General features: G+C 57.9%; 2 protein-coding genes across 4 annotated transcripts; both read right to left on the minus strand.

Moving 5' to 3' along the window:
• Window positions 1–1,183: 1,183 nt before the first annotated feature.
• NRN1L (neuritin 1 like) lies at window positions 1,184–2,426 on the minus strand. The gene is given in 4 exon segments (XM_057713324.1): window positions 1,184–1,470; window positions 1,589–1,721; window positions 1,904–2,006; window positions 2,009–2,426. Coding segments are annotated over 4 exon segments (702 nt in total). The 5' UTR covers window positions 2,189–2,426; the 3' UTR covers window position 1,184.
• Window positions 2,427–2,977: 551 nt separating this feature from the next.
• Window positions 2,978–14,273, minus strand: EDC4 (enhancer of mRNA decapping 4). Of its 3 annotated transcripts, none has more exons than XM_057712845.1 (29): window positions 13,995–14,273; window positions 11,459–11,615; window positions 10,941–11,052; window positions 10,540–10,639; window positions 10,100–10,289; window positions 9,845–9,992; window positions 9,648–9,752; window positions 9,190–9,299; window positions 9,025–9,108; window positions 8,837–8,932; window positions 8,627–8,729; window positions 8,325–8,505; window positions 8,158–8,230; window positions 7,971–8,062; window positions 7,717–7,904; window positions 7,510–7,625; window positions 7,338–7,416; window positions 6,493–6,926; window positions 6,304–6,408; window positions 6,067–6,219; window positions 5,945–5,981; window positions 5,633–5,810; window positions 5,364–5,519; window positions 5,140–5,255; window positions 4,890–5,055; window positions 4,617–4,803; window positions 4,305–4,524; window positions 3,750–3,913; window positions 2,978–3,511 (listed from the first exon to the last, which is right to left on the minus strand). In XM_057712845.1, exons 1-29 carry the CDS (start codon window positions 14,077–14,079, stop codon window positions 3,319–3,321), a joined length of 4,128 nt encoding a protein of 1,375 aa, XP_057568828.1. In that variant the 5' UTR covers window positions 14,080–14,273; the 3' UTR covers window positions 2,978–3,318. The 3 variants fall into 3 exon arrangements, with proteins under 3 accessions (XP_057568828.1, XP_057568827.1, XP_057568829.1); XM_057712844.1 differs by having other exon boundaries at window positions 7,263–7,416; XM_057712846.1 differs by lacking the exons at window positions 10,941–11,052; window positions 13,995–14,273 and having other exon boundaries at window positions 7,263–7,416; window positions 11,459–11,588.
• Between the last annotated feature and the right edge of the window lie 454 nt (window positions 14,274–14,727).

A 14,727-nucleotide genomic window follows, 5' to 3' on the forward strand; every position in this document is an offset into this window, starting at 1 on the left:
CTCCCCTTAACCCAAGGACTGAGTAGGTAGATCACTTTTCTGTGCTACTACAGAGGGGAAGTTGAAGGAGTGGATTGAATAAACTGTCCTACATATAAACACAGCTGGCTTACGTAGGGCCTTGTAGACAATGAAGAAGAGTTTAATATCGGGATCAGTTTTTCAATTTAGAAATGGAGAATAAAGTGGAGGGAGTGAGCGTAGAAGACTGTGAGGAGGCCATGGCAGTGCCCACACAAGTCGTGGGGTGCTGGCTTGGAAGAGGGTCCCAGCAGGGATGGTAGAGGACTGAGTAAAAGAGGGTCTCACCCTCTCCGAGGCCCCCTCCTTCCCTCAGGATTCTGCCCATGCTGATTCTTGCTCTTCCTCTCCACCATGATGAGCTGGGGCTCCTCACACATCACACACTCATCTGTGCGTCCAGAAAAGTCTTCTGGGATTGTTCTGACCTCACATTGCACACCTCTTCTCAAAGAACAAGCTTGTGCAGAGCAGAGGCCAGAGGAACTCTCATTGTGACCCCAGTTTCTGCAGCTCCAGGTCACTTCAGGGACTTGAATGTAGACTCCAACAGGGGTTCCCCACTTTCTGGAACAGGCTCCCCTCAAATGAACCAGAACCCCAGAGAAGGAGAGGAAAGGGTACTTAATCTGAACTGTGTCTTTGAAGGCTAAGGTGCTTGTTCAGCAGAGAGAGGAGGTGAGATGGTCAAGAGCCTGGAAGCTGAAATGAACCTGAGAATGGGGGTGGACTGGCTGAGGGTGGGGGTGGGGACACTCTACCACCTCACATGGCCCCTAGGGGCCAGGACAGGAGGGGCAGGTAGGGCTAGGAGTGTCAGCCCAGGAGAACAGAGGAAGGTGTGCATTCCCACACATCTCGGGTCACCACCAGAACTCCTCGAACCTGCTGGCAATGGAAAGTTCTGCACAGCCCCTGGGAAATGAGTGTTTGTGAGGAAAAAGATTGAGTCCCCTGTGGCAGCCTTTGGCCCCGCCCATCTCATCCTGGGGATCAGCTTCTTGAGGCCTCCATCCCAGCCAAGCAGACCGCAGCAGAAAGAAAGGCAGGAGCTTTGTACAAATATAAATACCTTTAATGAAAGCCGAGAGTGCTCTCAGGAGCCCTGGTGGCAGCCACCAGAGCCAGGCTGGAGGCGGAGGCTCTGCTACCGATTGGACTGGCTAGGCCAGAGGCCCCAGGAGGCAGGCGAGCGCCAGAGCAGCCGCCAGCAGAGGGGGCACAGGGGCCCGGGCGGGTGCTGGCGCTGTCGCCCACAGCGTCTCCTGGTTGGTCTCTGGGCCTGCCCCGCGCTCCTGAAGGTGCACAGAGGTGCCGCACAGAGTGTGCAAGTTATCTGGGTGTGGGGCCCGGCGAGCTTCTTGCTGTAGTGACTCCCACACGGCAGTGGCCTCCTCCGGGCAGCCCAACAGGACTCGCGAGGCACAGGTGTGGAAGTCATTCCAAGACCTATTAAGGGTGTGGGGTTAGGGGAATTAGGTGGGGCAGGGGGCTTTGGAATGGGAGGTAAGAGGTTCAGACCCCAGGGTGGTGGGGGTTGGGCTGCTGCCCTCCCATCTGCCCATACCTGCAGACAGTCTCCAGCTCGCCTCCATGGCCCATGCCGTCCCCCAAGCGGATGAGACACTTGGCAAAGCCCTGGTATATGGTGTCACAGCGGCCGGGGCCCGCTGTGGCTGCTGCCAGGGGAGATACGAGGACTGGGGGTGGGGGCGCAGAATAGTTGACAGGAGGCGGCGGCACACCCTAACCGTCCCCCCCACCCCCAGGGGCTTGTTTACCAGCGAGCGTTCTGGGGATGTGACTCAGCGTGAAAGGGGTGCCCCAGGGAACTAAGGGGCACATCTGGGGACCACTTGCCTCCGCCCCCTTCTAGGCGAACCTGGACAGGATAGGTTGGGGTAGGGGAAGGAGAAGTCTTGTCCCAGGGGTTGGCTCTTCCTCCGAGCTTCTGGGTCCCAGGTCAGGCAAGAATAGTCCAAATGTAGGAGTACAGATGTGGTGAAGGGGGCAGGGCCCCAGGCAACGCCGTTTCTCTGCAGCCTAGACAAGCTTTTTTCACCCTGTCCATCCCCTCCCCAGAGACAGGTGTTTTCCAACAGGTAGGGCAGGATAGAGGGGGTTGGGATCCAGGCCCGACCCTAAAAGAGGACCTCAGAGATCCCATGGTTGGTCTGGGAGTCCTGCAAGAGGTCAAGTCTCCCCTTGTCAGAAAGGGGACCGTGGAATGTGGGTGTTCCTCCCTCCAAAACTACGGTTCAGTTCACACCCTCACTTTATATCCTGAAGCCACTGGCACATATTATTCCCTCCTTAGAACCCTCTCACCTCCTCGCCACCCTGGCTCTCGGCGCTCAGGAAGGCTGTGCCGCAGCTCCCATACAACCTAACCCAGCCTGGGAAGAGGGTGTGCGGACCGGGCTGGGTCCAGCACGCCAGCACTCACCAAGGGGCGGCAGCAGCAGAAGCAGCAGCAGCCCCAGTGAACAGGGAGGTTGCCGGCGCTGGCGGCGGCGGCGGCGGCGGCGGCAGCAGCAGCAGCAGCAGCAGCAGCGCATCATCCCCGGCTGGGAGCCTAGTGCCAGAGCTAGCAGCTTGGAGTGCAGCCCTTCGGCCCAGCCCCCGGAAGCAGAGGCTGTGATTGGATGGGGTGTGGGGGCGGGGTTCAAGCCAGTCAGCAGCCCCGCCCCCAGTTCCTATAGGCAAAGGAGAGGGGAGAGACACCAGAGAGGAGAACCCAGGGGCACAGGATGGTACTGAGCTGACCCCCGGGCCCTTGCCTTGCCTTGCTTCAGAGATGGAGAGGGGAGATCTGGGAAGGCAGTTGGGCACATGAGGGTGGGCGTCCAGGCCCCTGGGGTGGGTTTGCGTAGACAGAGCTCCAGCAGAGGGGGCAGGTAACAGAGGACAGTTTTCAAAGTCATGCCAAAGACGCATGAAAAGCACACACATACTCCATTTTATTCCAAAAGCATTTAATTGAATTTCTCAATGTTTTTCAAAAACAAAAAGAACCAAATTGGAGGTAAAAAGAAACATGGAAAATTCAACTAAAGTGGTGTCATCATCTCGGGGGTCATGCTCCAGGCATGGCAGAACCCAAGAAGGCACAATACCGACCCTGGGCCCAGCCTAAACCTGCTGGCTACCACAACCATAGACCACAGCCAGTGCTATCCCCGTCAAACATGCCAGAGGTGGGAGCCTGAGCAGGTAAAGGGCAGACATGACCCTGCTTTGGCCTAAGCCTGTCTGCTGGCCTTCAGTGACACCCTACCCTGGGCAAGGCAGGCTTAGCTAAGGGAGGCTGGGGGTCATAAGGCCGTGCAGCATGAGGCTGAGACGCCGGGCCGCTTTGCCAAGTGAGTTGTGTGGCTCCGCCTGCAGGAACTGGAAGAGCTTCTGGCGCACCTGGGCCATGACGGAGCCCATGTGGTCCCGAGTGATGGGGTCACTGTGGTCCAGGTGCATCACAGCCTCTTCCAGGTAGCTGGGGGTAGAGGAAAAGGACAGGCTACCGGGGGCCTCCAGCACAGAAGAGCGCCCCCTGGTGGCAATAAGGCTCAGAGGGGCTGCTGACAATGAAGACCTCAAAGCCTGAGATGGGTGGGGGCAGAGGGACTGGTGGAGAAAACTAGGAAGGGGAGTCAGGCAGGAGTGAGAGTCTCTGCTTTGAACTGCTTCCCCAACTCCACCCCAAGTCCTAGTCCCTGACTATGCCTACTCACCTGAGTTTGAGGTCAGTTCGAGTGCCAAGGTCAGAGGCCAGTTGCTGGATGAGTGAAAGGAGTACAGGCTGGGAGAGGGGGCAAGGTGGCTGTCCAAAAACCTGGCCTGGGTCCACAGTTTCACACACATACAGCACCAGGTTCAGGTCGGCAGCTGTCAGGGCCTGAGTAGAGAACAGAGTTTATAGCTAATGTGAGGATGGAATGCCTGCTTGTCAGGCTACACGGCCTGGGAGAGGATGACCACAGAGCAGGGCATCCTGAGCGGCATGTTCAGGGGCCCAGAGAGAGCACTGTAGGGCTGTGTTGTTACCCTAGGGGATCAGGAAAGGTTTTCTGAGAAGGGTGGTTATGAAGCAAGGTAGACTGAGGTAGGAAGAAAGGGATCCAGGGTCCAGACAAAGGGAAAAGCAAGGGAAATGGCCTGGAGGCCAAAGAGAACCGAAGAGTCTGCTAGGCCAGAGCACCCAAAGTCTGGTGGGTAGAGTCAAATGTATGATGTGTGGGCCTTGTCAGGAGACACCTGACTCTACCTGGGCCTACTGCCCAGCTTACCTGCTGGAAGGCCTGATTGAGGTGGCCCTGCTGCAGCAGCTGCAGGATATGGGCTTGCTGGGCTTGGCAGTCGAGGTGGGCAGTGGGGACAGGTGTGCCAGCAGCTGAGCGCATGGCCTGCATGATGCTAGAGGTGACGGCGGCCTGCTGCTCCTTGAGTGCCACACTCACCTCACCCTTAACAATGCGCTGTACCTGTGCTAAAATTGCCTCCTGCAGGCTGCAAAGGCAAGTGAGGGAGATGAGGTTGACAGGCAGCTGGGCCTGGCCCTTTTCAAACCCACCACCTAGCTCAGTGCCCTGCCCACACACCTGCCCACAGCCACGTGCAGCTGGTGCTGCACCTCAGCCCGAACACTGCTGGACACAGTAGCTGCCATCTGCTCAGTGGCCCCCTGCAGTGTGCTGACCAGGCCCCGCAGCTGGGCCAGCACAGGCTCCCGCGCCTCCTGTTCTCGTGCCTTTCGGCTCTTCATGTGGCTCTCCAGCTGCTGCAAGTCTGAGAAGTGACCATGGGGACCATGAGAGGGGCGGTGGGGAGAAGAGGATAGCCCCTCCCCTCTTGGGGCATATGACCCCACTCACATTCCTGTGTGCCTAGTCGGAAGCTATCATTGATCTGCTGGAACATGGCCTGGCAGCTCTTCTCGAAGGCGGGCAGTACCACGCTCTGGAAGGCCTCACGGTAGGCGGCCTGCATTGGCCCCTGTAACGTATCTGCAGCTGCTCGGGCAATGGCATCTGTCAAGTTCTGGGGGTGGAAGGAGGGGCTGAGTTGAAAGCTGAGCCCAAACCTACCAACCACCAACCTCCCTCATCATGGGCCCTACAGCACCTTGGACTTTAGCAGCTTGGAGATATTCTCTTTCATGCTCCCCTCCACGGCTGTGAGTTTGGTGGCCACTGAGTTGCTCAGCTGGCCTGCCACGGGCTCCAGACTCCTAGAGACACCTGGGACAGGGTGAGGAGGGAGAGGTAGAGCCATGAAAGGAAGCTTGACAGGTAGGGAGCCCCACTCCCACCTGGCCCACCCAGAAGAAGTCTCCATGCAAAACTCACATGGAGGAAGCGTCTTCTTGATCTCATCCCGTACGCTGCGCTCCAGCCGCCCAGCCATAGCTGAAGACAGCGCCTGGGACAGCTGCTGTGTCAGCTGCTCCTGCAGCTGCCCTCCCCGCTGCTGCCCCTCGGCCAGTGCCTGCTCCAGTCGCCGCTCTGCGTTGCAGCTAAGGAACAGGACTGCAGCAGGTCCCACATCCCTTCCTGGGCCAAGAATGCTGCTGCCGCCCTATCCCTATGCCATGCTGCACCACTGCCCACAAGGATACGCTCCTGCTCCTGCCGTAACTCTAGGGCACGTTCTACGTGGCCCGTGACGGTGCTCTGCAGGCCTTCAAGTTGGGTGCAAAGACGCTGCAGCAGCTCTTCTTGGCTGTGCCGCAGCTGCACCAGCTCTCTCTGCTGTTGCCAAATTAGCGCTGGCCAGTCCTCAGGCGCCTCTGCCACCTGCCAGTAACACCAACAGTCATATGATGCCTGCCCCGCCCACCCCCACACACCAGACCAGGGGAAGGCTTAGGGCCCTACCCCACCCCCACAGGCAGGAGTCCCAGAAGCAGAGGGGGAGTTTGCTCACTCACCTGGCGCTCTGTGAGCCGGGATCCCACGGATGAATCCCTGCCATAGGTGAGAAGCACCTCAGGCCACGTCAAACAGGCAGCCTGAAGACCACCCCTCTCCCTGGGCCCAGGACCCCTCCTACCCGTCATCCTTTTTGCCCTTTCTCTTGAGCTTGGGTGAGGCCCGAGGGGATCCCTTGGTCTTCCAGTCCTTGGCAGGAAGACGTGGAGTGGGAACTTTGGTGCCAAAGCCACCTGCAGCAGAGGCAAGGCTGGCCACCTCGTCATCATGGTCGCTGTGGGAAGGGGAGGGAGAGAGATAGGCACCTGCCCACATGCTGGCCCTCCCCGTGAGAGGAATGGTGCGGACTGATGCCCACCTTTGCTCAGCACTGGCGTCCTGGCTGTCGTGTTGCTGCAGCAGGTGATAAGGTGGTCGGTGGAAGGCCAGGCTCTTGTGCTTTTCCTGGAGGCCATTCCGAGGGCTGGGGGGACAGGCCAACTCAGCAGTGGATGACACCATCTGAAGCTCCTCCCATCGGCACACTCTCCCCCCCTAAGCTCCTCACCTCTCTGCCAGGCTGCTGCAGGTCTCACGGGTAATGTCTGGTGCCGTAGGCCAGACCTGACTGTCAGGGGCCGTGGCCTCCTGGATCAAGGCAGCCTCCAGGAGGGAAGGGGTACTACGCCGATCTCCGTCCCCAGGACCTCCATCCAGGCTAAGCTGGGGACCAAGCTCGGGGCCCGGCCGGGGCCGTGGGGATAGCAGGTGTAGCGCCGAGGCAGCTGAGGCCATACTGTCTGGCTCCAGGCCCTCAGGAGCAGAGGAGCCGAAGCCACGGGACAGTGCCTCAGATGCGATCTCAGGGATATCCTGGGGCATCGCGGTGGACGCTGAGGAAATAACATCGGGGGAGCGGGTGCGGCTGGGGGAAGCCTGGGGTAGCCCCAGGGGCTCCACTTCCTGCAGCTCCAGGGAGAGTGTAGAGGCAGCAGTAGGCACCTGAAGTGGGCCAAACATGGGAACTTAGGTGGGGGGCAGTAGGAGTAAAAGGAGTATAGAGACGAAGCACTGGTGTGTGTATCGATGAGAGAGGGGACAACAGGGAAGGGGTATGCGGGTCAAAAATGGCCGCAGCCCAGGAGGAGAGAAGGTGGGGGTGGAGAGGCTGAGGATCTGCCCTGCAGGAACACCAGGGGCTGATACCCTCAGGGGAAACATGGGCCACCTGAGGCAAAGAAGGACCAGCAGACAGGGTGCTGAGGGAGGAGACTGCCGCCAACCTTCCCACTCCCATACACCTGCTACCCTGCACTTCACACACACCCACACACGCACCTGCCCCGGCCCTTTGGGGGTCAATTTGTCTGCCGGACCTGGGAGCAGGCCAGGCAGGAGGCCACGTGGGCTTGCCTGCAGGCTGCTACTGCTGCTCATTGTTAGACCGCCATCCAGCTGTAGCTTGGGGCTCAAGGTGAGCTCCTCAGGTGGCCTGGTGGCAGGAAGGATGAAGTGTAAGCAGCCAGAGCTTGGCATCCCCTGGCACCAGCCCCTGCCACCCCCCTAACGTGGACCCTCATTTCACCTGGGCAAGGAGGGGTCCACAGCCGAAGCACTGCTCATGGCAGACACAGCTGTAAGAGAGGAGCTGCTGCTGCTGCTGCTGCTGCTGCTGCTGCTGCTACTGGGAGATGCAGCGACCTGGGGAGACGCAGAGAATGAGGGCTGAGGCTGGGGGGGGGGTGTTTCCAGGCCCCCCTGCCCTGAGCCCCACACTCCTCCCCCAGCACACCTGCTGCAAAGAGGCGCTAGGTGTCATGAAGGCGTCAGGTGTCATCAGCTTGGGCTTGCTCTCACTGCTCAGACTGAGGAAGTCGGCAGGTGCAGGCAGCTCCACGATGCGTCGGAGGTCAGGCTGGGAGCCGTGAGTGGCCGATCCCAGGCCCTCGGAGCCCAGTTCAGGCCGAGACTCTCCAAATGCTATGGGAAAAGCTGTCAGATCTCAGACCCTGGTCAGAACCTACTTTCCTCTCGCCCCCAACTCACCAAAGTCCTCATGGGCAGAGTGCGTGGGGAGTGGGGCCACCACGTCAGGGTTCAGCTGTGGCTGGAAGCGGATCTGTACGTCTTGTAATGCCCTGCAGGAAGAGCAGGGAGAGAACATGAGGGTCAGAGTCAGCTGGGCAGGGAGGGGCACAGACAAGGCACAGGCGGGCCTCCCCAACACACTCACTTCGTGTGCACACAAAAGAGCTTGATGAGCACGCCAGCTGCCGACTCCATGGCACCAGCTCCGTGGGTCCCATCTGCAAGGACAATGTGGACGACTGAGCCCCTGGCCCCCTTTGCCTCAGCACGCCCCTACATCCCAACACACAGCCCCGACCCTGAGCAGCTCACCACCGCCTAGGCTGTCATTCTCCTCCTCGGCAGGCAGCACCTCAGTGTGCCGCAGGCGGCAGCGACTTACAACCTGGATGCCGAAGCTCAGCACAGGGTGGGTGAGCAGGAACTCAGAGATGGAGCTGAAGCAGGCACGGCCCTCCTCCTGGTTCTGCAGCAGTTCCATCACGTAGAGGACCTGCACGGGTAGCAAGGTCACAGTGAAGCTCAGGGGCTGGGAAGGCGGTGGACGTGCCACATACACCCTTGTCCTCCCTGACGATATCAGCTCTGCCCAGAGTGCCCCCACTGCAGCCCACCTTCCGTTGCACATCACTGAGAATCAGGTATTCTGCTGAGAGGTCCAAGCAAACCTTGAGGCTGGGGGGCACACTCACTGAGCTGAAGATATCTGGGGAAAAGCTGGGGGGGCGGGGAGGGGGCACAAGGCAGGATGAATGAAACTGAGAGGGTGGAAAGAACCCATATCCCCAACCCTGCCACTGGCCAGCCCCACAGCCCCTGCTTACCGAATGGTCTGCAGGCAGGTCCAGGACACTGTGCACCACATCTTCAGCTCCCGATTCTGGTCTGCGCCAGTAATGAGGAACCTCCAGAAAGGGACCCTGCAAAGCAATAAGGCACTGAGTGGCTGGCTGGGCCCCTGCTGGGAGCCCAAGGTCCAGCCCCCCACCCTCCTGCCTGCCCACTCACTCACTCAGGATCCTGTTTCTTGTGGTTGTCACAGAACAGGAGGCAGGAGAGGGGCCGCCCATCATGAGGCTTCCACTCGTGCAAACACCTGCAGGCAGGTAATGAGGGGCCTGAGTGGGTGATCTGATACCCTACCAGGGGGAGTCTGGTCCCTTAGGCTCTGCCTTACCTTGGCTCATCCTGCCCCTCAATGTAGATCTGCCAGAACTTGACGAAGCCATCATGACTTGCAGTAGCCAAGACAGTCCCATCAGGTGAGAGGGCCCCTTCACTTAGGCACTGGGAAGAGCCCAAAGAGCCTTGCTTTGCCGCCTGACTAGAGGTGGGAGCAAGTCCTCCTCGGGTAAGAATGGCAGTGAGCTAGGCTGGCCCACAGTACATCTGCATGTTTGCGTAAAAGGCAATGAATTGGGGGGTGGGAGGGTGGGGACATGGCTGTAGAGGAGACCAGATCCATGGGGTACAGCCAGGTTAGGTGTGCTCCACAGGAAAGGGTCACTCTGTGCTCAGAGTTCCCACAGGCAGAGTGCTAGAAAGCTGTCTGGGCAGCTGCGGGTACAAGGAATAGATGAGGGACATGAGGGGGTGGGGGTGGCCGGCAGGAAAGGCAGTCAGTCGCAGGCTTACTGTGCTGTGGCCTTTTACCACGATGAAGCCCTGCTTGATCTGGCTGACATCCACGGGCCAGGTGCTGTGGTTGGAGCGGAGCATGTCCAGGTCCCATACCTCAGCCTGATGGGTACAGGGAGATAAGCGTTCAGCACATGACCACACCATTGTGGCTACTTGGTCCCCTCCTCGCCCCCCACACCCAGCCCCCTCACCCGGTCCTCATGCAACAGGGCCACGGTTGGGCTGCCCTCCTCACAGCAGTCCTCACTCTCTTCAGGGATGAATGGGCACCAGATGATCCGGCGGAAGTGGTTCAGTGGAGTGCCCTCTGGCTGTCGGATATGGACCAAGATCTCTTCTCTGAGCAGGGTGTTAAGGGATAGTCAGGTGGATGATGAGGTGTGTCTGGCAGACCCAGCTCTGCCCACTTTTCTTCAGCTCCCCCGTGCCACTTTGGGAAAGGATACTGAATTTTGCCATTAACTAGGGCCAAGCGCCACACAAACAGGTTGCCTGCCTCATCCAGGCAGGCCAGCTGTGGGGAATTGAGGTGTGCAAAGGCCAGATCTGCCACGCTGCCGGTGAAGCCTTTGAGCAGGGTCCGCTCCGAAGTGCTGACACTGATCACCCGCACCATCGCTGAGCCGTTGTTGGCAGCTGGAATCAGGAGAGCGGCACGCCATTAGTAAGTATCCAGGCCCAGGCAGCAGCAGAGAAGCCCTGCCCTCGCCTGCCTCTCTGCCACTACCAGTCTCAAGCTCAGTTTTCTCACTCAGCTCCAGAAGGCCTGGGGGGAGCACAGACAAGCCTTCCATTACACCTCTATGGTCCGAGTGACCTGACAGTAGAGCTGCATCTCTGGGGCTTCTAGCAGAACACCTCCCTCCTCCATATCATTCCTACTTACCCCGAATAGCATAGGCCAAGAAAGAGTTGGACACAGCAATCAGGTTGCCATAGTAGTATTTCTGCTCCCAGTCATACTTGGCAACGGGCTGGATTTTCACCTGAGAACCAAGGATGAGGAAGGTCATAGAAGTCAAGGGCTGGGGCAGCTTTCCTGGAACTGAGGTAGCCCCCAGCATCCCTGGGCACAGTAGAGGCCATATGTGCAGGCCCAGGCACCCATTCACAACTCTTGGGGCCAGATTCCCACAGAGACTTGAAAGCCAACCCTGGCTTCCTGAGACTGGGATACACTACCTGTCTGTCAGGATAGTCCCCATAGGAAATGGCAGCATGGAATGGAAGAGGGACAGCCTAAGTGTGTCCCATCCCTTATACATGCCACGACATCCTGGTGCCCACCTTGTTGCTCCCCCGTGCCTTGCTCGAGATGCTAGAGTCACTGCTGGCCACAATCTCCACCTCCTTGGCCAAAATTCCGATGCAGGTGGAACTGTCATCTCCTAAGAGGCAGCTGGGGGGAGGGGTGCACAAGCATGACTCTTGTCCACCCAAAGTCTTGATGGGTAGGGTTGAGGAGAGGATACAGCCACTCTGGTGAAAGTGTCAAGTCCCAGATGCCCAGCTCTGCCTGGTTCACTGGTCCCCAAACCCACCGCTTCCCTTGCTCACCTCCCTCCTTGGGAATGGCCCTACTTCCGTGCTAAACCAGGAGCCCCAACTTCAGATCCAGGCCAATCCCTTGAGCTTGTCCTTGCCACTCATCCTAGTGCAAACTCAGTATGGCTAAGTGTTCCACCCCAGATCATCTAGTGGGGAAGCAGCAAAGGCTGCTGGACCCTCTCACCCCATCTTATGCCTTTAGTTAGCAAATGCCTCAAAGACCCCATCACCACCACTGCCATCTCCCAGACACTCACATGACCTGCTTTTCCTGCAGGTTAATAGATGGCATGGCTCGGACACCAGGCTTGTTTGTTGAAGTACCATCACCTGAGCAGAGCGGGTCTGGAACCAAGAGCCCATTGAGATCTCCATTGTAGGCATTAGATGGTCGCTGGCTGTCTGCACTGGGACCTAGGGACAGAAAGGGCCACTCTGATGAGGTTGTTCCACCTGCCCAATGGCCCCTCCTCCTTCAGAGCTTCATTCAAGAACCATGAGGTGCTCTAAGAACACTCAACAAGGCATGTCAGTGTGGAGGAGGGCCCTTCGTTCAACTCTTATTCCATAAACACTGATGGAGAACCCAACGTATGCTAGGACCAAGGATGAGCATGAGGCTCTTCTACCTGAGGGAAGGGTATAAGTCATAAAGAAGCCTCTGAGGCCACTTATTACTCAGGCCTGGGTCTGCACAGAGGTACTCTGTGTACTTGAAGGAGGGCATGGGAAGGGTCAGGACAAACTTTACAGAGGCAGTGCCATCAGAGCCAGTGTGGCCAGAACACACAAACATGGGAAGGGTGGAGGGAAAACAAGGCTGCAAAGGTCTCAGGTATGAGGGTGGGGTGCTTAGATTCCCCCTGTGGTAATGAGAGCCACAAAAGAATTTTAAATGGGAAAGTGACATAAACTGCTATGGCCAGAGGACTGACTGCTCTAAAGTAGCATGCAGGCTAGTTGAGAATCCAGGTGAGAGATACAAGGGCCTAGACCAAAGTAGTGGAGGGGCTGGAGAAGAGAGTATGGGCTCCTAAGGCATGGAAAGACATGATAAGATGTGGGAGTAAGAAAGGAAGGAGACTGCCTCACACAGAAATGTCTCAGAAGAAGCCACCCCGGAGGAATGGATGTGAAGGAGCTGGATAACGAGGAGAGAAATTATGGGGTAGGGTGTATAATCAGGAAAGACAGCATTTTAGTTGTTTACCATTGGCTATGTTTCAAGCACCTTCATAGGTTCAGACACTACTCCAAAACTCCCAGGTGGCAAGGAGTCTAGGTCTTCATATTCAGGACATGGCAAGTTTCTAGTCACAAAACAGCCTGGGGTCTAACATGGTCCTCCAGTGAGAGGAGACAAGCAAGGGCTACTTGGCAAACAGGAGAATCAGGTACTAATCGATAAGCAGAGAATTAAGAGAAAAGACTACAGGCCACCTCACTTGCATCAGAGCCTGCTCAGGAGTAAGCTGACCACTCTCCCTCCCAGGCAGGCTACCAGGAGGACAAACAAACAAGCCACACGTTATCCGTGCCAGGCTCCACCAAACCTTTGTGGAGACTAGTCTACATAGCAGCTAATAAGCATAAGAGGGCCAGGCCAAGCTCATGAGTCAAGGGAGCACACACTCCAGGCCTGGGGAAAAGGGCTTGGTGGTTTCAGGCAGCAGATGGATTTTCTCAAAAATTAGAGGTTAGCTAAACCCAGGAGTGAGCACCAGTGCCTGCTTCCAAAAGGAGCCAGTCTGGGCCTTCCAACAGATTTAAGAACAGGGTCTGAGGAAACACCAATTCTCAGCTCTGGTCACTGTACATCCACACCACCATCACCGGAGGCAGTCTCTCAACCACTACAACTTTTCACAGGTCCCTGAACCTGCCATGAAACTTTGGTACCTTCACATATGCTATTTCCTCATTGTAGAATGTCTTTCCTGACACCCAAGCCCCTCTCCATATTACAAGACCTGGCCTGAACGGCTCTTCTCTCAGATCTGTTCTCAGGCATTCTCCAGCCCCCACCCCACCTACCCTATCCCCATCACAGTACCAAAACACTTCTCTCTTTCAATGAGAAAAGCGTTATATTACACCTTATTAGCTCTGTGTCCTAGGAGCTCATTGAGGGCAGGAGCGGCTCTGAGGTACTACTACAAACCCAAGTAAAGTTTAAATGAATTGAAATAAACTAGGACTTGCAGATGTTTGTTGCCTAATCCAATCAGGACTGTGCAGTCTGTGATTTGCCTTAATCCTAGAGAGGACACGGAATTGGGGTTGGTCACCCTCCTCCTGAGCATCAGTTTCAGAATCGCATGCCTAGTCTGTATTCCAAAAGGAAGGGCAAGTTGCATACATGCATCAGCGGCTCTTCAGCACAGCGCCTAGGTCTAGATCCAGAACTCGGCATACAGAGCCCAGACCAGGCCTCTGAACTATGGCAAAAGGTTAGGGAACCTGGGCCAGTCCCAGGAACACTAGAGACATTGTGGCTAGGACACCTGGTGGGCTCTGCGGATTCAGTGAAGGTGCCTCACCTTCAGCCGAGGAGCTGAAGGACGAGACAGAACGGCCCGGCTCTGGGATGGGGAAGGATCGCACCCAGGGATCTGCTGCCTTCAGAAAGCACGCTCAGAGACTTGCCGCTAAGACCCGTCTGCCCCCACCAGCCGGGAGGATGCAAAGCCTGTCCTGAGGGACCCGCAGTACCCGAGGGCCATGAGGGTGGCCGAGGCCAGCGCCGCCCTTCTGCCCGCTCACCAAGGACCCACCCCCACTGTTCCGGCTCACCCCCCGCGGGCCGGTCCAGCTTGAGGATGTCCCGCAGGTGCTGCGTGGCGTCCTCGATGTCGATGCTCGCGCAGGAGGAGGCCATGGGCCCAGCCGCGGGCCCCCGGGTCCGCGCCGAGTTCGTTTCGCTGCCGCCGCGCACCGTCCAGCCGGGCACACCCCCGGCAGGGCCAGACAGTGGGACACCGGTCACCACACTCGGTCCACCCGAAGCTCGCAAACCGCCGCCCGCGCCGCGTCCCTAAGCCCCGCCAACCCCACCAACCGCCTCCACTTCCGGCCCGCCCGAGCCTCGGCTCCCGGAACCTGCGCGGGGCGGAGAAGAAAGGTTCCGGGCTTGGGGGCGGACGCTTTGCCCCTCCCGGAGCCCGCCCCTACGGCGGTCCCGCCCCTGCGCTAGTAGAGTTGGGGGAATTCCGCAGGACTGTGGTAGAGCAACTGTCCACCTACCGGACCATCCAAAGCCCTACTTGCCTCAGGATATCCCGCCCCGCCCATGTCCACTTCCAGAGCATGAGCTTATGATGGGCCTAGGACTGGGTCAATTTGGATGCCCAAGCTGAATCCCTCAGATGCCCCAGGAACAAGCTGAAATGGCAGGAGCCTCAGTTTCCCCTTTGGGAAGTGGGTCAGTGTAACCCAAGGCCTGAGGATAGCCGTAAAGTCTTGGACCCAGGAATTGCAAGAGCAGAGCAGATGGTCCCACCACGAACATCACATTGTTCCCTAATGT

This window comes from Hippopotamus amphibius, chromosome 16, assembly GCF_030028045.1.
Source record: "Hippopotamus amphibius kiboko isolate mHipAmp2 chromosome 16, mHipAmp2.hap2, whole genome shotgun sequence".
NCBI classification, from domain to species: domain Eukaryota; kingdom Metazoa; phylum Chordata; class Mammalia; order Artiodactyla; family Hippopotamidae; genus Hippopotamus; species Hippopotamus amphibius.